At 39.6% G+C, this 27,257-nt stretch overlaps 1 protein-coding gene across 5 annotated transcripts in view; it reads right to left on the bottom strand.

Annotated features, from left to right (window-relative positions):
• TPK1 (thiamin pyrophosphokinase 1) overlaps window positions 1-27,257 on the bottom strand; it is a 388,541-nt gene that overhangs the window by 292,305 nt on the left and 68,979 nt on the right. For all 5 annotated transcript variants that reach the window (XM_089532522.1, XM_089532521.1, XM_089532523.1 and 2 more), the window contains one exon: window positions 17,113-17,187. In XM_089532522.1, coding sequence (XP_089388648.1) covers window positions 17,113-17,187 — 75 coding nt within the window. The remainder of the gene's footprint in view (window positions 1-17,112; window positions 17,188-27,257) is intronic.

The following is a 27,257-nucleotide window of genomic DNA, read 5'->3' as shown; positions in this document are numbered from 1 at the left end:
CATACATTTTATCTTCTCTCATTCCTCTTGCTTCCTATTGGCTTACTTGGTTTTAACAAAATTACTGAGCTTTACATTTTTATCCCCCATAGACTTTTTGTTTCCATACCTGTTGTTTTGGGTTTAGGGTATCACCTCCTAGTTTTCCTCATAGATGCTAAAGACAAGACAAGAAAATTATGGGTATAAAGACAACAATAAAGAAAGGTGCAGTACAAACTGCCCCCAAAGGGCGGCCTACAGCCACTCCTTTTTCCGCTGGATTGGGGCCAGAGCAACTTCACCGGCAGCCCTGCGGCCCCAATTTGGCGTTTTTCCAGGCCAAAGAGAAGCGGCAAAATGTTGCTTCTCTTTGGTCTGGAAAAGGGGTGTCCTTGGGGCTTCATGGACACCCCAAACCCTATAGAGGAGAAAGGGGTGGCTGCCACGGCCCCTTTCTCCTCTGCATTGCTGGCACGGCCGTTTGGTTGCCGCACCAATGATGCAAAGGCTCAAAAGGAACTCCGTTTTGGAGCTGCTTTCCGCACCTCCGCCAGGCCACCATAAGTGGTCTGGGGCAGCATGGAGACGTCACACAGGTGCTGCTCCATTTGAACAAGATGCGCGCGCAACATCGTCACATGCCCCATGTGGACGGCGCCATGTAACGATGCCGCTGTCCACACATACTAGGTTTAGGGAGTGTGTGTTTGGTGTGCACTCCCTAACCCTAGTATCACCAGGAGCATAGCGCATTTGGGTAGTGTGTACCGTGCCAAAGAAAAGAAATATAAACATTTAGATGCTGTTCAACATCTTTATCAATGACTTGGATGAAGGAATAGAGGGCATGCTCATGAAACCTGGAGAAGATACCAAATTAGGAGGAGTAGCTAACACTCCAGAGAACAGGATCAAAATGACCTTAATAGATTAGAAAGCTGGGCCAAAACTAACAAAATGAATTTCAACAGCAAGAAATGTAAGGTACTGCACTTAGGTAGAAAAAAATGAAATGCATAGATACAGGATGGGGGATACCTGACTTAATATATGTAAAAGGTATCTAGGAGTCCTAGTAGACCACAGGTTGAACATGAGTCCACGGTGTGAAAATCAAAAGTGTAAACATCAAGCTTATGAGGCAGTCAAGTACATTAGAGCACAGCAAGAAATGGAGGATCAGTGGGAAATGGGAGATGGAAGACCAATGGCAGAACTTAATTAAATTAAATAAAATGGGGTTGAGACGTATACTGCTCTGAAAATATTTACACAGCAGAAAATAGCGATGAATTACCAGTGACCAGTCCATGAAGTGAAACACAAGAGGTTTAGTTTGAAGTTGGTATATATTGCAGCTGTCGTTTTGTTGTATACACATAGCAGTGAAGCAAAGTAATTCAGCCTCTGTGCTATTCAGGGCTTAAGATTTGTCACAGGTTGATATTGTTACATACTTACCTTATGAGCTAAACCAACTTGCCTATCATCCAAGTTATCCAATGTCATTGGGAGAACATCAAACCAAGAACACAAGAAAAGGATTGCCTTTGGGCAGGACAGATGTATTTGCACACTCAGTAAGCTCAACAAAGTGTTTTATCAAAAAGATTTATAAAATACATTTCTGACTTTTAGCCTAACAAACTGTACTTCAAAATAAAGAGGCAAGCAGAAAAATACCTATGGCTGCAGATATGTTTTTTTTTTGCAGGCACTCAGACCCTTGTTCCTCCCACCACAATGTTCATAAACACTGCTGATGTATAACCTATATTACATGTTATTCCTTTTACAGTTTTCAGTAACCAATTCAAGAAAAAATGCAGCTTGCTCTACTTAGCAATACATTCCTATCTTGGCATGCTGGTAATTCTTTATTAGCTTTCAGCATATGTCTCAAAACAAAAAAAAAAGGTTCCAATTTTACACTGTATGAAAATTTGTGTGCATTTACAAAAATTCAATTGAATATTCATTTATCCACTAGTCTACAAACAGTGCTGTCCTGACCAATCATGTCCACACATTTGCTTACAAATGCATATGAAAGATATTTTATGCTTGAGCTCAAATATTTTCAGGAGTGGCCCTTCTCTTAGTCCTTTTTTTAAAAGTCTGGTTTCTCTTCAAATTATATAAATCTTTCAATTTTTACTAAAAAATATTCTCAGACCAACCACCTTCTTAGGCTCATTTGGTGGAAACATGACAGTAGGACTTTTGGGTATCTCTTCCCAGGCTTTGGAACTCCTTCCTTAGGGAAGCTTGGATGGATTCCTCTTTATTGTCAGTAAAAACTTTTTCTGTTCCAACAGGCTTCCTGGAAACTGATTTAATGATTAAGCACTTTTAATGGCATAATATATATGGTGTGTTCTCAGGAGGACCAGATGTTATAACCGCAAAGGAGAATAAGGCATCTCAACATGTAGGACAACCAATAAAATGTAGGTCATTACAAAATAAAAGCTAGTAACACTAATATAAATGTAAATTTGTGCTTCTTAGTCATGCTCAAAATGGAGGACATTTTGAAATTCCTCCTGGATAGAAGGTGGAAATGGAGGACATGTTCTGGAAAAAGTCATCCTCTGTGTTTTGCTGATGTTTATCTTTTAAGAAATCTGTTTTGAAAGGGCTGTTATTCTAAGTATTAATACTATTTTAATAACATGGTTTTACTTTTTGTTTTACAATTGTTTTTAACTGTACTTGTTTTAACTTTTATTAAGCCATCATGGATCCCAACACTGGAGTAAAAGGTGAAATATAAATGTATTGCTGATGATCATTTCACACACACACACACACACACACACACAATTACAAAAGGAGTATGCACAGCCCTAAAATCAAAATTTAACAATAGAAACAATTCTAAATGTAATGAGAAAACTTGTGAATGAAATTGCCATAAGATCATAATAGCAGAATTAGAAAAAGACACTGCTTGGGATGTACCACATACATCTCAAAGATTCTTAGATTGAATCTGAATCACTGATGGTCCAAAACTCCTGTCTGTGACATTGGCACACTATAAAAACTGATGTAAATGCACCTGTGTACCCTGGATCCAAGTCTTTTAAAACTAAAACAGTCAGATTCTAGGAAAATCGTCACGTTCTTCCGTGGTTGCAAAATGATGATGATGATGATGATGATAATAATAATAATAATAATGATTTATTTCTAGCCTGCCCAATCACGAAGAATCCGGGCGGGTTACAACAATAAAATACATCAAATTACAATAAAGTTTTTTTAAAAAAAAATCAAACCCTAGACCTACCCCCCCCCCCCACTCCCAGTACTAAAACAGAATTAAACAGTAATAGTATAAAAACATTAAAGACATTTTAAAAAAAGGCAGAAACATAGGCAGGGAAGAATAGAGAAACGAAGGGAAAAATATCTCTATATCTGGGGAGGGTAACTAAGTTGGAAAGGCCTGCCGGAAGAGATCCGTCTTGAGTGAACATAGAAGCTGATTATCCACGACAACCTTGGCAGTGCTAATGCTTCTCCTATGGCATCCCTCTTTGTGCAATCAACCACTTTTTCATCACCTATGTCTGTCTTGTGATCTTCTCTTGCATCTGGAAGCTATGATGAGGTGGACATTTCCCCAAAGTCTTGTATAGGCAGCATTTACATTTTATACTCCTCAATGCCACAGCTTGCAGCTGGTTGTGATGAGAAAAGAAAGTTCTCAGATGTTTGAATTAGGATTCAGAAAGAGAGAAATCTGGGAATTTAGCAGGACCTAGCCAAATAGGATGTAGCCTTAGGGAGGATACTGCTGGAAGTCCTTGCTGTTTCCCCTCACTAAGCTCATTAGCAGGTACACTGCCTGCATTAGATACCTGCTTACTGTATATGCTCATGTATAAGTCTAGATGTTTGAGTCAAAAAATTGACCCCAAAATCCTCAATTCACTTATCCACGGGTCAATTGAAGTACTATACTTTAACTTTTATTTTTTAAAAAGGAACCATCCCCTGATGAAAGATAAGAGTGCAATCTGTCCTGGAAGTACTGATCGATCCCCCTTTATTCTCTCATCCATCCAGCATTTAGGATGAACACAGTTATGCCTGCGGGAATCTTTAAGTTCTTTGGCATCATTTTTCTTTGCTTCATCTTTTAGTTCCTTTGTTACATGCCCCTAAGTTTTACCCTTGACTTATCTGCAGGTCACACAAAAAATGTTGGCCCTCAGTCTGCCCTCAACTTATACATGAGGCCGACTTCTAGTTGAGTATATATGGAAAGTATATTATACTCTGTTTGTCGGTGTATAAATTAAGAACAATTATACCAATGCCGTCCAGAGCTCACTTGTGCTTATTACAAGGAAAACAGGCCTGTGAAGAAGCTGTTCTGAAACTTATGAGCTTCCTTTTTGTATAAAATATCATAGTCTGTGACAAGAAACCCACCATTCTGTAACCGTAATGGCTCACCTCTCTGTAGTGGCACACTGAAAATGTTCATTCCTGTTTCAGTGATGTGCTCTAGATGTAAATGTGCTGCCAGTTCCAAAGACAGTCCCCATGGCGTGGATGAGGAATGCAGCTGAAATCATTAATGCCTTTATGCACAGAGTGAAGTTTATAAGTTCATCCTCTGTACATGACAGCTGAACACTAATGAGAACATAGTTAGGTTTGATGTCAGAGTGAAGAGATAAAAGGGGAAAGACAGCTTTATGTCCTTTTGGTGTACAGACAGTAATAATAAAATGGAAACTGCATTCCATATATCTGCCTATTTGCATTTAAGAATCTAGGAAAATGGGGCAGACACATTGGTGTTTATTTCAAACGCTCTCTGGTTGAAAAATGGTAGCTTTTAAACACCTAGAATGATCTTTCAATATAGAAACAAGACAACTCAAAGATTCAAAAAGCTGCCTATCTACCAGGGGGTAAACCACAAGAAAATAAGATGTTAATGCTTTTCCAATACAAATGTTATCCACTCCATTGGAATGGCTCTTGGTGGGAGCTTTAAGCATAAACTCAGGTCAGTAGCAATCAGCATTACCTAGAAAACAGAAGTGAAAAGAACTCTATAGCTTTGTTCCTTTCTCCCAGGATAAGCTTTAACCACATGAAATCTCATATAATCGTTTTGCTTTAAAGCTGGAGTTGCAACAAAAAAAACATGACAGATACACGTCTCTCTGTATCTGTGTATAAATGATGTCCTATAATTAATTCTACATCTGTTTAGAGGCAAAATATTTGACAGTAGTATTTGACACACAAAAAATGCTAAGGGAAAATACTATTATTTTAATAAAAGTTATATCCCTGCTTTTAAATATAAAATGTATGGGCAACTTACAATAAAATCAGTTGAAGCAATTTAAAATTGAAAACAACAATTCAAACATTCTAAAAACAAATTTAACAATTGAGTAATTTGAAAGTTGAATAATCTAAGAAATTAAAACAGTCTGCAATCTGGTATGTAAATGGACACAAATTTGACATTAGAGGTGGCAATACCCAAAAACCGGTTGCAGAACACTTCAACCTCCCTATAGTATGGGATTTTAAGATCGCAGTCCTTGAACAGGAAAATTACAAAGGAAGGCTAGAAAGAGAAACAGCTAAATTAAATGATACTTTAAAAAATCCAATTCACCAGCAGAGAGAGGTATGAACAGACAATGGCTTCATGGCATTACATGTATTAATGCACAAGTCCTTTTTACTGCACATGCAACAAAACAAATTTTCTCAAAGAATATTTTGAATGGAAAGAAACAGACTTTTGGTAAATAGATGTGTTGCTTTCACACATCATCACTAACTTACCACTGTAAAGATAACGAAGACCTGTATCCTTTACACATCCCTTTGAAAATTTAAGGTAAGGGTCCTAAAGATTTTGGATCCTTACATTCTGTCCCACTCCCTCAATGGTGTAAATATTCTGTATATTCTAAGGCGTGGATATTACTCTGTACTGCATCTGAAGAAGTGGGTTTATATTCACAAAAGTTCATGCTAAAATAAAAAACCTTTTAGTCTTAAAGGTGCTGCAACATTCTAGAGCACATCAAGCCAGAAATCTCCCTGGAAGCCAAGATGACAAAGCTAAGGCTGTTGTACTTCGGATACATCACAAGAACGCACGACTCATTGCAAAAACAATAATGCTAAGAAGCATGGGAGTAGAAAGGGAGAAAGGCTTCAGGCACTCTTTGAAATGTCAAGGTTGCAAGCTATTTACAGCTATGAATGTTATCACCCACATTTTCAATTTAAACCAAATTTAAACCATTGTCAGCCAGTACAACTGGTGAAAGTATAACCCCAGCTTTTCCTTCCACAAATCTCTCTCTCTCACTCCTCCCTACAAAATGGATGAGTCTTGCCGTGAAAATGAAACTTTGAAACCTTCTTTTCTTCCTTCTCATCCAGTAGCTGTAGGCTGTTTTGTTTGTTTGTTTGTTTTGCTAGCGGGGAAGGACAGGCTGGTTGTTGTTTCTGTCATTCTGAACTTGCTCTCCAGATTGGAATACTAGAACTAATGTGTCCAAAACATAAGTCAGAAAAGAGGAAACCAGTCAGGAAGAGGTGCCTTGGTTTATTCATTACAAACTAAAATGAAAAAAGCCTCCTTGTTTTCTATTTCTGTTAGGGCCCCGTGGCAGGAACAAAAACAGCAGAGCTGTTTCTCTGCAAACATTTCCTTACACTAATAGGAAATCCCACCTCTTCATTTTTGTTTGGGTTTGCCTGTCTACCAATTGTTGAAGTCCTGGGGGCAGGGAAGAAGGTTAGTTAAACTTTCATTAATTAATTAATTAATGTCTTGATTCAGGATAATTTCTGATCTTTTTCTATGGGCTAATTTGATGAGGATGAAGATGATGATGATGATGATATTAATAATACAACTAAAATATGCAATAAAACAATGTCAAAAATCAAAATGTGTGTGTGTGGGGGGGGGTAGTGTTTTTGGTTGATAATCTGCCCAACCTAGTCTCATATATTTTTGTCCCTTGTTTTCTAGAAGAGAATTATGGCAACCCTAGTTCCATATTGTTATACCAGTATATTGGAAAGACACAGTGGCTTTTTTTTTAAAAAAAAAACCTCTCAGTTACTATATGGCCATATTGAAATCAGGAACATATGTCTTCAATTCAGGCACAACCTGAGTCAGCAAAATTGGAGCTGACTGGCAAGGGTTCTCCTGAGTCTCAAATGGCAATCATAAAAGAATGCTAGCTGGTAGATACCCGAAGTTTTAATACAAAAAAGTAACTCTGATAAATACTGGTACTTGTTCCCAGAGCTGCTTTAGCTGGAAATGCTAATGACTGAACCTGGGACATTATACATACATGTGCTCTAACAGTGGCCTTCCTCATGACATCTCCTTTGATGGATTCAGCATTCATGCATTCCCATCTCATGTCAAGTATTTTCCTGAACATGTGGTACATTTATGGAACCAATGAAAATTAATCTTGCACTGCCTAATTCTCAGTGGTGACATCATGTGGCTCAAATGAAGAAGTGATAGTTCTGCCACCTTGCTCAATTCAACAGCACTAAATATACCCAGTGCAAATGGCCTTTTCACATAGTGATCAACTGTTTTGATGGGGAGAATAAGCAATTTTAAAAAATCCATTGAAAGGTTTCCTTGAGGCAGCACAAACAAAAGACACTCCATCAATCAAGATATTCAATTAAAGTCACAATTATTATAGCCTAGTTAAACCTTCCATTATCAAATTATCCATTTATTAAATGCAAAGTTATAAAACAATCAAGCCTCTTAAAAGTCTAGTCCTGACAGCATAGCAAAATGTCCATAAAACAGCAATGCATTTTCAAAGATGCTATTAAGGATGTGAACATATTCATTACGTCATAACAACTGATATAAATACATATATTTTGTACTTTCCTGAAGGTCTGGGATAAATTTTTAAAAATTGAAAGATAAAAATACATAAATAGATATAATAACTGTTTTAGAACAGAGTCCATCTTTTAAAAAAAAAATCTGGAACGATCTGCCGGACGAGATCCGCCAACTAACATCTTTGGAGACCTTTAAGAAGGCAATAAAAACGGATCTCTTCCGGCAGGCCTTCCCAAATTGATCCCCTAAACTCACTCTCCACTTGCTTAAATTGTTGTCTTCTGACTGATTCGTTCTTGACTGATTTTATTGCCCATTGTTTGGGAACTGCTTTTAATGTTAATTTTAGGGGCGGAGGGAGTGAGAATCTGGAGTCTAGTGTACTTTAGTTTTTTTGTGGGTTTTTTGGGCTATGTGGCCATGTTCTAGCAGAGTTTCTTTCTGACGCTTCGCCAGCATCTGTGGCTGGCATCTAAAACTACATATAGGGGGGAGACACATGATATCAAGGAACATCGGGGAAGGCTTGCCGAAACAAGAAGGTCTTGAGTCTCTTTTTAAAGAGATCCAGGGAGGTGGTGGAGCGGAGCTCATCGGGAAGGGTGTTCCAGATCCTAGGGACCGAGATGGAAAAAGCCCTTTGCGAGGTTGAAACATATCTCGCCATCGGGATCCTCAGAAAATTCTTCCCGGCTGACCTGAGTGTGCGGGGCGGATTATATGGAGAGAGGCGGTCCTCCAAGTAACCTGGGCCCAAGCCATTTAGGGCTTTATAGGTTATAACCAACACCTTGTATTGTGCCCGGAAGCAAACAGGCAGCCAATGGAGATCTTGCAAAACCGGTGTTATATGGTCAGCCCTGGAACATCCAGTGACCAACCTTGCTGCCATATTCTGCACTAGCTGAAGCTTCCGGGTTTGGTACAAGGGTTGCCCCATGTAGAGCGCATTACAGAAATCCAACTGAGAGGTTACCAGAGCATGTACCACTGTTTCAAGGTCCCCCCCCCCCCCCCGGCCAAGGTAGGGTCACAGCTGGCGTATCAGCCGAAGCTGGTAACAGGTGCTTCTGACTGTCGCATCCACTTGAGAAGTCAATTGGAGCGATGAGTCCAAAAGCACCCCCAAACTGCGAACTGAGCCTTTCAGGGGAGCGTGACCCCATTAAGGACAGGTGGGCAAATTTCACCACCAGAACCAGGAGTGCCTATCACTAGTACTTCCGTTTTCTCTGGATTCAAACTGAGTTTGTTTTTCTTCATCCAGACCATTACCGACTCCAAGCAGGCATTTAGAGGAGAGATGCCATCCCTAGTCACTGCATCAGTCAGAGACACAGAGAAACATATTTGGGTGTCATCAGCATACTGATAACACCGCGCCCCACGTCTCCAGATGATCTCTCCCAGCGGTTTCATGTAAATGTTGAATAGCATGGGGGACAGAATAGCTCCTTGAGGGACACCAGATGTAAGTTCCCTCTTATTGGAGCAAACGTCCCCCAGCCGCACCATCTGGAATCTACCCGAGAGGTAGGAACGGAACCACTGGAGCGCAGTGCCTCCGATACCTAACTCCCTCAGCCATTCCAGAAGGATACCATGGTCAATGGTATTGAAAGCCGCTGAGATGTCCAAAAGCACTAACAGGGACACACATGTTTAACTTGTACTTCAGTTTTCAAACCTGCTTCTGACTAGTGTTGGAGCTGTAATTTGGAGCTAAATGCTGCAAAATGTAGCAACTATATACCACATATATTCGACTATAAGTCGACCTCATGTATAAGTCAAGGACAGGTTTTGGTACCAAAATTATGGATTTTGATCTGACCCATGGATATGTCGAGGGTAAACTTAGAGGCATGTAACAAATGATATAAAGAAGGAAGCTAAGGAAAACAACACCAAAGCCTTCGACTTCAATACCAAAGAACTTACAAAATAACTGTCTGAGCTTTTCCAATCAAGGCATTCAAAAAAGTCAGATGTGGAGCCATGGTGGACAGAGAAGAACAGGTTGGTGCCTCTTTTAGGTGCTCCTGGGATGGACTAAGCTCTTGCCTTTTGCCACTCTACTCAGAGAAAGAGAGTGGTTCTTTTCTTGACCAGTGGATAGGTCGACCCAGTTTTGGGGGGGGGTCTATTTTTTGACTAAAATTTCTTGACCTATATATGAATATATACAGTAAGTACTTGGTCAAACAAAAATACCAGAAAAAAGTAGGATTCACATGCAAGCGGAGAGGGAACGACAAGATGGTGTGTGTGAGTGTGACCAGAGGGCTTTCCCTGCCAATGGTCTGAAGTCTTACTTTTAATTCAGAGACATCCCTCCCCCCCCCCCCCAAGTCCTGCCACTTGTCTCACTTTTTATGGTTATAATATTTACAACACTTCACTTATTACAAATTATTCCTTATTCAGTTTACTCCCTGAATTTCTTTCAATTCTAAACTGTTTCCTCCTTCCCTTAAATTACTCTCTCTATTAGAATTCCCCTTTAACAGAAGTATGAGTTGTGTTAAAGTCTGGCCTAAACCTGACACCCAGAGAAGAAAGCAACTAGGAACTGACTAGTTCACTGACTCTCTCAACTTTAAGCTGATACACTCCCCTCCATTCTCACCTGCTTCTCCCCTTTTATAGTCACTTCTTTGGCAGCCTCCACCTTTGCAGCCAGCCCAAACCTGATTAGCTGTTGGAGAACTCCACTCCGCCCAGTGACTTGCTACAGTGAGGCTATATGAGATTGCAGAATGGTGCTGACATTTCAATCCTAAATAAGAGATTGGGCAGTTTTATATTTGCACTGGCACCACAGTTCTAACAACTGACAGGTAGAACAAGGTTGGAACTGTTAGCTTTTCATTCATTTATACTTTGTTTTTTATCCTGAGAAGTCTTTGAATCTCTGATTATAAAACCACAGTACAGTATATCCAAGGTTAGGGAAAATCCATTTGGAATGCCAGTTTCTAAGACAGATGACAATGCCCTACTTAAAATTCTGATCTTCACTACTCCCTACCTGTCGTTTCAGCAGCACTGATACTTTTCGCTTTCTCTTTAACGATTTCATCAGTATCTTATTGCAACTATCTTCAGTACAATTTGATGGGCAACAAAAATATATTTCCATCAAACACTTACGTATAGCAAAAGCATTGTTAAACCATGGAAGGCCCTAATGGGATTTGTGTCCCCGATCAGTAGTAAAAAGCACTGTAATATTATTCCTTTTAAAAATTTCTACATTTGCTATAATCATCTATTAGACTTTTTCTCAAGTACTTCAAAGGAATTCTCTGTTGCAATTGTTCTGTTATTAGGAGCTCAAGATCAGCAGGGTTCACCACTTCAAAGCACCACAAAGAGAATTATTAATTATTCATTCCTACCATTTTAAAAATAATATAGAAGACTAATTACTAATTCTTTAAACAAACACCAATTTGGTTTTGGTTTTTTTAAAGGAATTTCAGCATATTTGACTACAGTAAAGAATGAAGTGTATCTCAATCATATAAATCCAGTAAAGATAAGCCTCACTGGGAAATCACAGCTCTGTGGTGACTAACAGATGTGCTTACATCACAGGTCACCATCAACACTTGAACAAAACTCTACTATACATACTGTATATAGTATATAGTATATCAGTATACGATATACTGATTTTCAAAAAAATCTGATAGTAAGAGGGTAACTATATCCCAGATGTCATTTTTATTAAATTTTTGTTTTTGTTGCTAGCAATGTAGCAGAAGATAATTGATTATCTGAGCTTCTTAACCAATTAGAGGTGCAAAGTTACACACACAATGGGCCAAAAATCTATGTCAAGCTTTACACAAAATAAAATGATCCGTTTAGTTTCAAAGAAAACGTCAAAAGGCTACGATCCATAATATGCTCTCAGTGCAGACAGTGAAGTCACTATTTCCCCTCAAAGGCATTTTTTAGTGCAAATATCATTATTAGGAATTAATGTAAATTGGGGAGGAAGGGAATAGTTTCAGCAAGGAATTGCATATTCAAGATTGAGATTGTACAGCTCCTTTTTCTCTAAAAAAAAAAAAAAAAGAGTGACCAGTCTATGAACAATTTTTATAAGTGAACATCATATGTAATCATGGGCCTTCTCCCATTATCTGGGCAGTAAGCTGAGGAAATAGTCTTTTTTCTAGATAACAAAGGGTTAATAAGATGATAGTGTTAAGATGCATTCATTGAGGATCAAGGTCACAAGGAGTCACAGGTCATGAGAGACAACTGCCCAACAAGATGGCTGGCTTGAGAGAAACTTCCAGACACTCAGAGGGAAATGATATAAAAGCCCCAAGTGACCATGAGGGAGGGAGTCTAACAAAGAAGAGCAAAGGGGATGCATTGGGGACTGGTGGCTCTGTCTCACCTTGGAAGGAGCTCCAGACTCCCAGCTACCCTCATAAACATGCAGGACTCATGATTCTATTTCTCTGTGAGTACAATAGGAGAATGTATTAGCTAGTCACCTCAGAGGCTTTTGATTATTTTACTGACTTGGTTGAAGATGATCTAGACAAATTTGTAACTGGTAATTTTTTGTGGCGTTTTCGGGCTATGTGGCCATGTTCCAGAAGAGTTTCTTCCTGATGTTTCGCCAGCATCTGTGGCTGGCATCTTCAGAGAATACTCTGAAGATGCCAGCCACAGATGCTGGCGAAAAATCAGGAAGAAACTCTTCTAGAACATGGCCACATAGCCTGAAAACCCCACAAAAAACTATGGATGCCAGCCATGAAAGCCTTCGACTCCACACTGTAACTAGTAACTTTCCTAAGGGTGCCTGAAGGAAAGGTGGTCCTTCATGAAGAGATATACCTTTTGCTACTGTAGATTTCATACTTAGACTAAAAGCCTTTCTTTAAAGGTACTTCTCTCATACACACTCCTTTCACATGTCTTTTACTTGGTTTCATCTAATCCGCCAGGTTGCAAGAGAGGAAAGTTTCTGCAGCATCACAGACAAAAAGTGCAAGTGGAACCCAAAAGTAACTTCCTTCTGAGTTATTAGGGAAAGGGGGGGGGGGTTTCAAATCAGTAGATGATGGCAGCTCAGATTGTTTAATAATAATAATAATAATAATAATAATAATAATAATAATAATAGGTTTCAGAGGTTTTAAGGGTCTGATTCAGCTCAGGGAGAAGCAGGAAGGGACTCAAGAGCCCTTACAACACACTATTTAGTTTAGCTGTTACTTAATTCAAACACAATAATCAAATGGACATACCCCCTGGTAAACACAGAAATCACTAGGCTGTCAGTCTGACAACCACTGAAAAGAGTGCAATAATCTAAACAAATTAACCCCAATTGGTGCACTCCATATGTGTTGGACCACAAACCACATAATCCCCATTTGGCACCCTCTGTTGGCACACAGGCTAAAGATGGTGAAGGTAGAAATCAAACACATCTCATGGGTGCCACACTGGGAAGCCTGACCCAGTCAGACTAGACACCACAGTTATTTTTAGATTCCCTCTTGAACCTTTTTTTGAATTTTGGAATACAGAGTACTGTAGAATATACCAGATACAGACTTTACCTAAGGATACATCCTTATGAATTTTTATGAGGAGGGGAAGTGCCCATCATAGCTGTGTTATATGTAAGTTAAATTTAATGTAACACATTACTTGGAAATAGGCACACCCTTCAGCTCAAGAATACCATTTTATTTCTGCTCTAACACCTAAGATTATAGCAACAGAAATAAGTGTGCCAAAATAATTTCTATTTTGAAATTACTTTTTGAATCTCTCAGTTAATTGTGCTTGAGTGGCTTTGCCGCTCGCTGTTCACTAGAAGTAAACACTTGTTCTGATGTAAGCAGCCTATTCCCAGGGAATTAGCAGACAGGTTAACCTAAGCATTTTGCTAAAATATTCAGTTGTTTAAGGTTGTAATCATATGCATGCTTACTTGAATGTAAATCTCATTGATCTTAACAGGGCATACTTCCAAACTATAATGCACCAGGACTGGGCTGGAAAATTATTGTCTCCACAGACAAAATGGCACAAAAAAGATCTACACCCAGCAGCCCAAAGCCAGAGTTTGCCCAGAATAAAGATTCTTGGGCAGTTCATCATACAAAACAGCAAACCACATAAATAAAATGATGTAACGTATTTTGAATACAAGCTATTTTAAAATTATTTTATTAACAAAATAGTACAATGTAAATATAAGAATTCAAAGCTTTGCTACATATATTGTAATTTTGTACTCCCAAACCAAGACAGCAAAAGGTCAGAGATGGTTATACTCTGAACAGATCATATTATATTTTGGCCTGTTACAGACTGCCAAAATAAAGCTGCTTTGGGTCTCTTTGGAGGTATGCTATTTAAATGATGCAGAGTCCTGAGGTCACGCCAAAGCCACACTCCATTCCTAAGCACTGGAGTGCAGCTTTGGTGCAGCTTCCGGATTCTTAGGATGCATGCATCATTTAAACAGCATACCTCCAAAGAGACCCGAAGCAGCTTTATTTTGGCAGTCTGTAACAGGCAATTGAATAATTAAGCAGAAAACATATATCTTTCCTTATATTTTAGTGGGTCAAAAGATTCCTCCATTTAAATAAATGCAAGAAATTCAAGAAGGTAAAGCAGAATGTTCCTGAGGATTTCTTCCTTCTTCTTCCAGTGGGTAATGTGCAGCCCGACAGCCCTTGGGTCCCCTATATGCAGTCCCCAGGACCTCTGAGAAGGCCCTCAAATCCCTGATATCCCCCATTTAAAAAAAAAGTCAGGCTGGTTTGGGGATGGTTTTTGCCCTCAGACTGTGTATTATCCCTTACACTTGATCAGTTTATCTTGTAATAAAATTATTGTTTTACACTGGAAGCAATTCAAGTAATCCAGAGCAAAGATATAAATTTAGTACCCTACAAAGAAGGTGATTCAAATATTTCCTCACCTTTTATTTCTATTTCTTTGTGCACCATAAGTTTCATTATTTGTTGCTCTCCTTTTGCTTCCTAGCCTTACTCTGTCAGCCAGTGTGACCTGTTTTAAGATACAGGAATTTACTTTATATTAGGTCAGTGTGCGTGTTTCCATGATACATCTTCCTTTGTATCTTGTGTCCATATAAATGCACTCCAAATGATTTTTTAAAATCATAATGAGCATCATTTGATTTCAGTGTTAATGCTGGTATTCTACAGCAAAATACATTTGGTTACTTTGAATTTTTATTTTAATTGATTCACTAAATCCTGTACCATGTCAGGTGTTTTTGAGGGTCACAGATTCAGCACCAGAATCTTCACACTGCAGGGAGGGCAGTGTGACACTTACAGAGGATGGCTATATTAAAACCACCTAATACACAGCATCATCTCTGAGGATGCCCTGGGGAAAATTTCATATGACATGTTCCCTTCTCTGCCAGTGGACCTCTGGCACTTACCTAGTGGCAAGGGCCCTCTGAATATCACAATGAGCAGCGTAAAGTGAGTGTATATAGGTGCTATTTAAATTTCAACCAGCTAATGTTGCCCAAAGAGCTGAGCCTACATTATTTCATAGAATCATAGAGTTGGAAGAGACCATAAGGGCCATCCAGGCCAACCCCCTGCCATGCAGGAACTCTCAATCACAACATCCCCGACAGATGGCCATCCAGCCTCTGTTTAAAGACCTCCAAGGAAGGAGATTCCACTACACTCCGAGGGAGTGTGTTCCACTGTCGAACAGCCCTTACTGTTAGGAAGTTCCTCCTAATGTTGAGGTGGAATTTCTTTTCCTGTAGCTTGCATCCATTGTTCCGGGTCCTGTTCTCTGGAGCAGCAGAAAACAAGCTTTCTCCCTCCTCAATATAACATCTCTTCAAATATTTAAACATTTAAAAAACACACAAGCAGGTACCCAGGATAATCATCAATGGGAACGCTGGGGCCCTACGTGTTGCCACTGGCTCTAACCTAGTAAGTTCATGGCTAATGTAAAAGTTGATACTTTCTGATGGAGAATAAAATATCTAACTCAAATTTAAGTCTCACTAAGTTCTAGAGGCCATCTTATTAAGTATAGGTAGGAGTTGCTGCCTACTAAAGTTGTAAGGGCTTACATTACACCAGCTCTCATAAACTGCTCTGATAAACAGATCTTGCAACAGCCAGGCTTTTTTTGTTTTTAATCACACTGAAAATCCTACTTTGCCACATTCTCAATTTTGTCTAGCTATTCGAAACTCAATAAATGACTGCTGGAAATAGGTTTTTGGCTCAGTCCTGAAATATTGTAAGACTCTTGAAGGCAAGAATTCGTACGAAGCATTGATTTTCCCATGGAAAGGGGAAATAGCTTCAAGCCTCTCATGACTTATATATCTCCAAAGACTCTGAGCTCTGCATTGCTTATTCAAATCATACAGATCTCCAACAGGAAAAAAAAGAGCCAGCTCCCAGTGTTGATGATAAAAGGTTACAAACTCTTCTTTTTTTAACAGTAATTAAGCCAGCATACTTTGTGGATGAGCTTTCAGAAACACATATTCTACAAATTATAAATGCAACATCTATCAGCAATTGTTTATTTCAAACCTAACCAGCAAGCACCTCTGAGATTCTTTCCCTCACATAAGCTCATTCATATCTGGTAACTCCACAAAGGACTCAATAATACAAGAAATACAAAATTTGCATAATCAGCCCACTAGGCTGGGCAATGAGGGAAATATTTCAAAGACCTATTTCTCATGGAGGTATAAACATTTACCCAAGATGTACCCCATTATTATTATTATTATTATTATTATTATTATTATTATTATTATACTTTATTTCTAGAGCGCTGTAATTATTCAGAGAAGTGGCAGAGAGTTACAGGACTTAAAGAATAGCTTCTCCATGTTAACACTACTTCAACATGGAAAACTCAAGAATGGGGAGAAGGGTGCAAGCCTAGCCGTCTACCTGACATCATTTCTTACATACAGGTACGGTTTTGAATGAAAAAGCCACATGGGACCCTTCCGCCCTCCATAGTAATGCAGCCCAGACACAGTTCCATCAACTCAGGAAGAATTTGGTTGAAGGCTCAGACTAAACTCTATACATTTTATGTCACTAATGGAAACTGCTATGAAGAGAGCTGCCGTGCAGAAAGCGCAATAAACCAGACAGCAAAAAAGCACATGGAGAGATGTATAACATTATTATTACCTCTGCTCCACAGATGATGGAAATGAGCTTTGTTGAAAGGTTGGTTGAGAATCAGAAGGCAAATCTTCAGGTTTCCTGCAAGGAAGAGGATATTGGTGACTAATTTTCACTACTTGGTATTCCACAACTTCTTTTGTCTATTCCATGTACAACCAGAAACATTAGAAAATACATTTTACTGCATAAAAGAGCAGTTTGCTTCAAGTTATAAAATTACAAGATAGCAAAATTTTCTTTTGGATACCTCCTACCAATCTGCTGACATTTACTTTGAAACTAGAATAAGAATATATTGCGTTCATGGAACGTATGTGTCTACAATCAGTGCACATAATTGGAAAATAAACAATAAGTGCTGTAATTTAGATTTACAGATTTCATGGTTGTATTGAATTTAGCCAGTGTACTGCAGTGTCTAAGGTGTCAAATTTAGCATTAGTAACAGGGCTGGCTCCATGTTTAAGTTTTCCCCCAGCTAACTTTCATCTGACAATTGACCCCTTCTCATGTGTATACATTAGCAACTTTGCATTAGCTATAGGCAGACAGGAACCATGCAACAATCCATAGCTCTGTGGTGTCATCATTTTAGATTTCCCCCATTGTTCTGGTACAACATTGGTTCAGTGTACTATGGGATATTTGAAATGGTGGCACCTTGAGCAGTCCATTGTATAAGACTAAAATCAAGCCATGGAAACAAGATAGCTGCAAATACCAATCTAGCACAAACATCAGTACCTGCTGGTCCTCAGCAGCCTTCCAAGAATCATGTGTTAATGCTGGGCCACTATGGGAACCTCAGATAAAAGCCCTAAACAGTTATGAAGGCCACTGAGTTGCTATGGGGAAGCAACTAAGTTAGTCCTTCTCTCACAGGATTGTTATGAGGCCAAAACACTGCTCTAAACTCTTTGGATGAAACTGAAGTACATAAATATAATGAAGGAATAAAAGGAAAAAAGACAATAACAGAGCAACTATAGGTACTCGCACTGATTCAATGGAATGTACTCCAAGCTAAATGGGTACAAGTCTCCAGGACCTTCTAATCCAAAACATAACAAAGCTGGGTAGTATTACTCCAGAAACTTCCCAGTTCTTGGGGGAAATGGGAAATGCATAACAATATATTCATTAGAGAAAAGTGAAAGAATAAAAATAAAATTGATACTTTATATTTCACCCTCAAATTCTACTGACGAATTAAATGCAACACTTCTTTTTAATAGGGACATGTGTAATGGGACTTTGTTTTTCCTAATTATTCTAAACTCTAAGAAGGAGAAACTTCTTTTGGTTCTTTAGTGCCTCAGGGCATCATCTCAGTCTACACTACAACACTGCCTGTTTCTAAGATATACTGTAGTTTCTATTTTCTATGTCATATCACTGAGAAACCACTTTCTCTAATTTATTTCTCCCTTTTGTTAGGGGAGATGGAGATTTGGGGGATAAAATAATGTTAGTGTGAGTTACAGACATCATCCTTCTCTCAGAACTCCAGAAGCTATGCTATGGCATGTTCGCTGGAGAAGAGAGAGTGAGGTTGGGGGAAGAGCAAACATCCTGTAGCTAGGGCACATACACTGACATGCAATGAATTCCAATGCAGGTTCCACTCTTTTGTATTTCTCTGCAAGTTGTACACAACACTGAAGACTAACCCACTACATAACCAACAGTCTGACATTTTAGTTAGTTAGGTTCATCTAAGTTTTTTGATGGAATGGTTTAAGCATGCTTTTCTAGCATGTTTCTGAAGTCACCAGCATTCAAATACTCTTTGCTATAAAGGCAGGTGAGGAAAGGCCACAAGCAGAATAAATGCACACAGAAAACAGGTGAGCACTTTTAGCAATGTGCAAATAGGGAACCAAGACCCTTGGTGTGACAACAAATCATAACTAGAATATAACATTATTTCTATCTGTATATTGAAGAACATATATTAAAGATATACTAACCGGACCTGCAACCAAATGTTGCAATTTATCTTCAGGATTCCAGCCATGTCCCTTCTAGGATACCGTATGTTGTGCAAAAGGCCAATTCTCACCCATATATCCTCATTTTCAGCTGACACTCAACATTTTACAACTTCATTCTACCTTTCAACTAGTGTATGTGTATGTGTATTTCTCGATGATTGTAAGTTATCAGACAAAGCTCCTCTTGAGAAAATGTATATATTTCCTGGTCGCCAAATGTATGAGCAGCAAATTAAATAACAAAATAGTTGAACTGGATAAAATAATTATCAACCAGCTTCTCTTGGACTGGACAACAAACAGACTTTACAGCAGTGGTCCCCAAACCTTTTTGGCCACTGCACCTTTTTCTCTTGGTTAACAACCCTAAATTCCTCCCCATGTTTATCTCTTGATATTAAGTCTACTGTTCCACTGCAAATTCAAAACAAGCAATCTTGGTCACTGCCTCCTTTGCCACCTGGTTAGCCTGGGAGCAACAATTGAGCAGTTGGCTAGGCCCATGCCAGTCTTGTGGCAAAGACAAGGGCATGCAAGAGGCCTCTCAGTGGCTGCTCAGCCAGCTGCTTGGTTACTGCTCCAGGTGTAAGGGGAGAAGCTTCTCCCCAGCGAGGAAGGATTCTCAATCCTTCATAAGGGTGGAGAGGTGTTAAACTGGTGTGTGTACACAGGTGTACACAGGCCACATGCTCCAGTTCAGGGTTCTGTGCATCACAAGATCACTTGAAGTGCTCGGTGCCACATGACCACAAAGTTGGATATACAGAACATTTTTGGTTGTACTGGAAAAACTGGTATACTTTGTAAAATACAATGAAGAGCTTTCATCTCAGCTGTGCCTAGGTTTCATTGCCCATCTTGAAAAATTGGCTTCAAGCTAGGATAGGTGAAAAGAGACAGACAAAATGGTGTGAGGGTGGGGAACTGATAAAACTCAAGAAGGCAGAAAAATAAACTGAGGTAATGTGATAATACAGGTTAAGCCTCCCTTATGTGGAATTCCAAAATCCAAAATAATCCATATGAGTGGCTGAGAAAGTGATACCTTTACTTTTTGGTGGTTCAGTGTACACAAACTTTGTTTTATCCGCAAAATTATTTAAAATAGTGTGTATAAAATTATCTTCAGGCAATGTACATATGATGTATATGAAACATAAATGAATTTCATGTTTAGACTTTGCTTCCATCTCCAATGTATCAAATTATGTATATGCCAATATTCCACAATCCAATAAATAAATAAATAAATAATCCGAAATCTAAAACCCCTCTGGTCTCAAGCATTTCAGATATCCTATAGGTATCGGATACCTAAAGATTCTATAGCTGTACTCTACCCTCTTGGTATTAAGGAAATACCCTCCTGTTTTCCAAGCAAATTCCACTTTCTTTTCCTTTTCTGCATGTATAATATGACCTTTGGTTCCATTATAAAGCTAACTATGATTAACTTTAAATCAGAGGATTGTAAACCACGATTAAAGAAACCAATGGTTAGGATTTAACTCATTGGAGGCCACTACATTACATAACAGTTTACCCTTAAAAGAGGTAGGATGGAAAATTCACAGGGAGAGAGGGGAATGTGTGTGGCCCTCAAATGATTCTGCTAATCTCTTACCTCTTGTTGAGAGATTAGGAAATGTAACATCAGCACTGGCCTTTTTCCAAGAAGGTAAATATATCAGCAGACCAGAAGGTTAAAGCACACTGAAGACTCTCATCTCCCAGTGTTCCCAATTCAAAATACAATTTGTAATTGGAAAATTACCCATCCCTCTCCCCCTCCCCCAAAAAACTCACATGCAACAATAATACATTCCCTTTGAGTCAATCAAAATAACACAAAGACAGCTACTAGAACTTCAGCTATGCACAATTCTTCTTAGAAGATATATTTCTGACCTCAGCAATTGCTGAGGCATACAGGGGGAAAGCTGCTCCCTGAGGTAACTTCTTAACAGTTTTTAAGTGTATTTTTGCTGTACTTTTATGATGTGCTTTCCTTGCAGCTTTTGCAGACTGAGCAGATCCAGCCATCTGCAGTGTGAGGAAGAAATAATAAATCTTAAGCAAAGGCAAAGCAGATGTATGGCTTAAAATCTGGGTTTCTCTTTTTAGTTTTGTTCACATGTACACATGCATACCACCAGCACCACCACTCCACACATAATCTGCTTTTTTAAGTGCTGCATATTTCAAGATACTGTTAAAACATTTATACCAATTTAGTTTACTGTTCTGTTTTAATTTCATAGGTTATCTGACTTAAACAGATGTATCTAGGTTTTATACCTTCAGATCCATAATACATTTTTAATACTACCACTCCATAGATTTCTTACTCACTTTTAATTAAAGAGTATGATACACAGTACAACAATTAGCAAAGGGTGATGCAAGACTACACTCCAGCTTTCCCCAGTATTTTATAATGTGGGGAGGAGGATGCAACTTTTGGATGAGAAGGATATCATTTTGGAATATTCTTCTAAGAACACTACTAGCTGCTAAAAACCTCCATTGTTCAATGTGGACAAAATATACAAATAAAAATTGACTACAGGTGATTTATTACAGCCACTATGCCACTCTATAGTAAATAGCAGGTTGTCTGTAGCCTGAATTTTATGTACCATATATACTCAACTATAAGTCGAGAAATTTATGGGCCAAAATTGACCCTAAAATCCTGGGTCGACTTTTATACAGGTCAATATGCTAGGACTGCTCAGAAAGCTCCTAAAACAAGTAAGCCTGAAGACCGTGTGTGTGTGTGTGTGTGTGAAAGAGGTTACCAGTCCAATTCACAAGGACTGGAGCAAGGAGTTAGGCATCTGGTAGCAAGGTGGGAAGTGGAGAAGCAGTGGCAAAAATGAGCTTTCGGATTTGGGCCCCTGCTTAAGCTTTGTGATCTCTGCTGGAATTTGGCTGGCAAGTTGGAACTTGCTGCTGCTCCTGTTTTCTTTCATTGGACAGGCAGAGAGAAGAGGTAGTAGAAGAAGCAATGTTTGTGGGTGGGAAGGGGGGCACACCTGAAGCTGGGCGGACAAGACATGTCTCTGGTAAAGCACAGGCAGGAGTATCTGGGGTCAATTTTTGGAAATAGTCCTTCACCTTGGAGCAGCTCCTGTAGTTAAAATCTCCCTTTCTCTGTCCAGGCCAGTCTACAATCCAGGGCATGTGGCCTCTGTAAATTGCATGCACACACACACATACGCTGCTTCCCTCTCCACCCTAATGAAGAAAGATTGAGAATTCTTCCTTTCCAGGCAGAAGCTTCTCCCTTTGCATCTGGTTGCCTTTGGAGCAACAACCGAGCAGCTGGCAGAACAGCGACTGCACTGGCCTTTGCTGGAGGGGTGGCATGGGTGAAAGGCTACTTGGTTGCTGGTCAGCCAGCTGTTCAGTTGCTGCTCCCAGGATGACCAGATGAAAAATGACAGAGATTGGTTATTTTGAATTTGTAGTAGAACAATAGACCTAAAATCAGGAAATATGCACCGGGGTGGGGTAGGGTGATAGGGTTGTCACCCAAGACAAAAGGAGGTAGTTGTCGGGAAAAGTTTACGGACCACTGCTCTGGATAATCCAAACCATACCAGAGAGATCTTTCATTGTTTATTTTCAGTTTTGTCTACTGAGAACATGCAAGAGCAGATTATTGTAGTAACCACTCTCTATTGTCAGAGGAAAATTAATCTGCACTCTACAGAGCATTCTTTTAAGGGTCAATGATATGCAATATAAGAAGCCTCGTCACTAGAGAAATCTGAAATGCTCAAAACGCCTTTGTTATAGGAAAATACATTTTTGCCTACATTTATAAAGGACCCATAGCAACTGATGTATTTTACATGCACATAGCACTCAGGAATTCTAAACAATAAGGGCATAGTATTAAGACTAAGAGCCCTCCTTCCGACCACCATCTTGAGGGGGAAAGAGGCAGGCCGGCGGCAACAAGCCTCAACTGATGGCTTTGACTGCTTTGTACATGGTTTTTGAGGAATTTTATTGAATTGTATGAGATCGCTGATGTCACTGTTGATGTATTGTATTGCTATAGCATGTGACATGTAGCTTGTATGTTGTGAACCGCTTTGATCTGAAGGAAAATATTATTATTATTATTATTATTATTATTATTATTATTATTAAGGAAGCTACTCTACAGTTTCTTGATTAAGAACATGACTAGTCTGGCATTCCTGCCAGGCACAATGGGGCAACGTCTTCGGGCTGCAAAGGCAAAACCCAGACTGATCCTCATGAACTCCTAGCAGTCCTCTACTGATAGTTGCCAGATTTGTATGTACCCCATTGTTTGACCTCATTCCCTAAATCAGCCCTTAGATATAATGGAAAATGCTGTTCCATTGCTACCTGCCCCTTTATCTCAAGAAGCAAAATATTTTGGGTCACCTGTGAACATAAGAAATGCCTTACAGAACAAAGTATATCTCATTTTTTAAAAGAATTCAAGAAACCAGCCTGTAACAGAAGTCCACCACAGATCATCCCATACTTTGCTTGTAAATCAGGCTATCTCCTGACCGCCTCAACCAGAGGCAATGTTGCTGTAGCTCTTTCCACACTGCACACCAAGCTATACTTGATATATGTTGCAATATCATTTTGATATTTACATTGATAGTTCTTGCTGTTTCCTAGTGAAAAGATCAAAAATAACAACAGAATAAGTGAACACAACATAGTCTCTTTACCTGCAGGAAAAGTAGGGTTAGTTTCTGAAGACCAGCTTTTAAAAAAACAACACTGAAGCAAATTAAATGCACATACAACATAGACACACACCAGATCAAAATAAGTGCAAAATTTAATTTTAAAACTTGTTTGTCTGATTTCCCTCAAAACTGTCTTTACTGACTCTCAACAGAGCTGGTGTTACCTATTCTTTTCTGAGGGCTGGAACTTAGAACAGTTTATACTTGTCTGAGGTGAAGACTTCTCATACTAGTCTCTTCTAGTTCACCAATAATTAAATCATTTATTGTGTACATTTATGTTTTGCATACAATTTTTTATACTACCTACAGATATTGTGGTAAAGTGTGTTTGTTTGTTTGTTTGTGCGGGAGAAATCCAATAAAAAATTGAAATGAGGTTTTCTCAAAGACCTTGCAAATTTCTCTATGTCTCTGGAACTTCAGACATTTATTTTAGTTCCACTGCTTCTAAAGCAGGCGTTCCCAACTTGGGGTGCCCATATCTCGAAGGGGTGCAAGACGAAATTTCAGTGGGTGAGACAAAGAGTGGCTTGTGTCTTTGAGTGAGGAGTCATGAGTCATCATACATTTTTTCGAAATAAAAAACTGCTGAATTTAGATTTACATTTTATGAAGTGAGTTAAAAGCTTATTTTCTTAAAGTTCAATTTACTCACCCGTAGTATTTAAGTATCTCAAAAATTAGAAATTAGACTTCTTCATCTCCAAATAAGATATTACTTTCATGGGGGGTGAAAGCATTAATCAAATGTTTCCTAGGGGTTTGGAGCATAGAGAAGGTTGGTAGCCACTGCTCTGAAGTGTTTGAAACTATTGAAACCTAGTATGCGCTAAGCACGTACAAAATGGCGGCGCCCATTCTACATGGGCGCCGCCATCTTGACGTGCCAGATGCTTAGCGTCTGCACGTTGTGGCTCACTTATGACGCTGCAAGTGCGCCATTGGTGCCATGTGGCGTCATAAGCACAACGGAAAAAGAAGCCGAGGCTTCCCGGCGGCGGAAACGGAGGCGCCAGCAGACCGCCCTTTTTGGGTGGTCTGTAAAACGCTTATGTGATATACAGACACTGTTACAAAAGCTATCCTATCTTATCCCTGCTATATCCAGCTTTAGGTGTTTCATATATATATATATATATATATATATATATGTTGCATAGGCGGGTTATAGACCGCCCATTTGGGGCGGTCTGGACCCGCCCCTTTCCCCAGAGTATCGGGGCTTCAGTGGGTACACCGGCAGCCGCTGAGGCCCCGATCCGCCGCTTTTCGGGCTGCAGAGAAGCAGCAAAACGCCGCTTCCCCGCAGCCAGAAAAGGGGTGTCCTTGGGGCTTCAAGCCCCAAGGACACCCCGCGGCGAAGGGGAGGGGGAGAAAGGGGCCGCTTGGCCCCTTTCTCCCTTGCTTCGCTGGGCGCAGCTGTCTGAAGGCTGCGCCCAGCGAAGCAAAGCGGCGCCGGGGACCAGGAAGGAGCTCCGAAACGGAGCTCCTTCCTGGTCCGCGGAAAGGGCGCCCTAGGCGCCCTGCCGTGGATTGAGGACGTCACATCCGCACTGCCCCGTCTAGAGGCGGCGCGGCCGTGACGTCCTCACGGCGGCGGCCATATGGAAGGGCCGCCGCCGTTTAGTGCGTGACGGGCACGCACTAGGGTTAGGGCGGTGCGGAAGCACCGCCCTTTTGTAATCCTAGTGCATGCTCGTCACGCACCAAAGTGCCGGTGTGTAACCGGCCATAGACTGTCCCTTATCATGTATCAGATTTCATGCTATATGGATCTTACACAGCTTGTTATTGAGGAATATGTACGTATATGGTATTAATTACAAGATCTTTGTCTGAAATGTACACTAATACTATATGCATTGCTTATTTTTCATATGCATTCAATAGTAAGCAATCCTTGTCATAAACAGACACACACTAGCAGTGTGATGTTTCAATGTATACATAATGAGCAACAATGTATTTCTTAGTCCCACTGATCTCACAAAGGTTATAGTTGGGAACTAATGGGAAAGGTAACATCTACATACTGATCATTACAAAGAGATTTATCAACAAAAACACTTTCAGAAAAATATTACACTTCAGACTTAAAATCCAAAGTCACAATATCAGACGAGAATGATTAAGTATGAAATTATTATTTTCCAACATTTTGTCTGTGTAAATCCAAATCATCTTGCAGTTTATATCCTGCAATTTTAATTTATTTATCTCCTGCTTTTTTCCCAGCATGAGATTCAAAACAGCACTTTAGCACTGCAAAAAAACATAAACTTTGCCAAGCCATGCAGATGGAATCTGGACTGACACTGAAACCCCCTTCCAAATTCCATTATCCACAGTGCTAACTACAGTACGGTATGCCTGAATTATCCGATAGTGAAGCTCTCATAGTGAATGAGCTCAGAGTAATATTCTATGAAGATCTGCCCTATCCTATCTCCTCCAAACCACTGTTTTAAAATTCCTCTCAGCTCAGAACAGGATAGCTTTTCCCTCATTACACCAGAGGAGTCTCCCTTGTGTGAAAAAGTGAAATATTGGTGTCTTAACAAGAAAAGCAGAACAACTATGTTCCCTGTATCATAACTAATTTTAGCAGTGGTTGGTTGACTGGATCACAAGGCCATCCTTCTGATGTCACATTCATCTCTTTCCATGAAGGTCATAAATCACTCTCAGGGATACAAACCAACTTATTTCTGAACTGTAAGCCCTATTCATTCATTATGAACATTTTCATACCTGGCAGAATCGCTGCTAAAACGCTGCTGGATCATTCAGGAAGTGCGTGTGTCTGTAAGCCTGGCACACTTCTTGGACGCCAGTGAATCGTTGGCTCCCCTATAGCGTTACTGAATTGTTCAGGGAGACCAGATTTCCTCTGAATGGAAACGCTGCAAACAACATTAGAGGGGAGCCGATGATTCACTGATGTTTAGGAAGCGCACCAGGCTTAGAGACATGTGCGCTTCCTGAACGATCAAGCAACATTTTACCAGCGATTCTGCCAGGTATGAAAATCTTCAAATGTAAGCATGCTCTATAAACCTTCAAAGAGTAGAGAGCACCAGACACATGCCCCCTACATATCTATTTCCATTGCTCTGTTCTGAACAATAACAAATCCAGATAACAGAGTGTCCCTTATTTTTGAATATTTTCCACATGATAGGGGACCAAAATATATGTCTACACATAAGAGGAATTCTTCTATTCAGATTTGTTGCTTTTCACAAAAAGAGAGCAAAAGGAATAAAAGTGGGCAGATCTGGCTAGTGTGCAACCTGCTCTGCACTTTAATTAAATGTCCCTTCAGTTACACTGTCAAATTTGGAGAGTACAGACATCCCTTCCCATTCGTGGACTTGGGACTCAGGAATGATTATTCATA

Source organism: Sceloporus occidentalis, unplaced genomic scaffold, assembly GCF_023333645.1.
Source record: "Sceloporus occidentalis isolate IW3139 unplaced genomic scaffold, rSceOcc1.0.p SCAF_7, whole genome shotgun sequence".
Taxonomy (NCBI): domain Eukaryota; kingdom Metazoa; phylum Chordata; class Lepidosauria; order Squamata; family Phrynosomatidae; genus Sceloporus; species Sceloporus occidentalis.
Note: the sequence above shows the minus strand (reverse complement) of the source record. Positions and strands in the feature narration are given on the sequence as shown.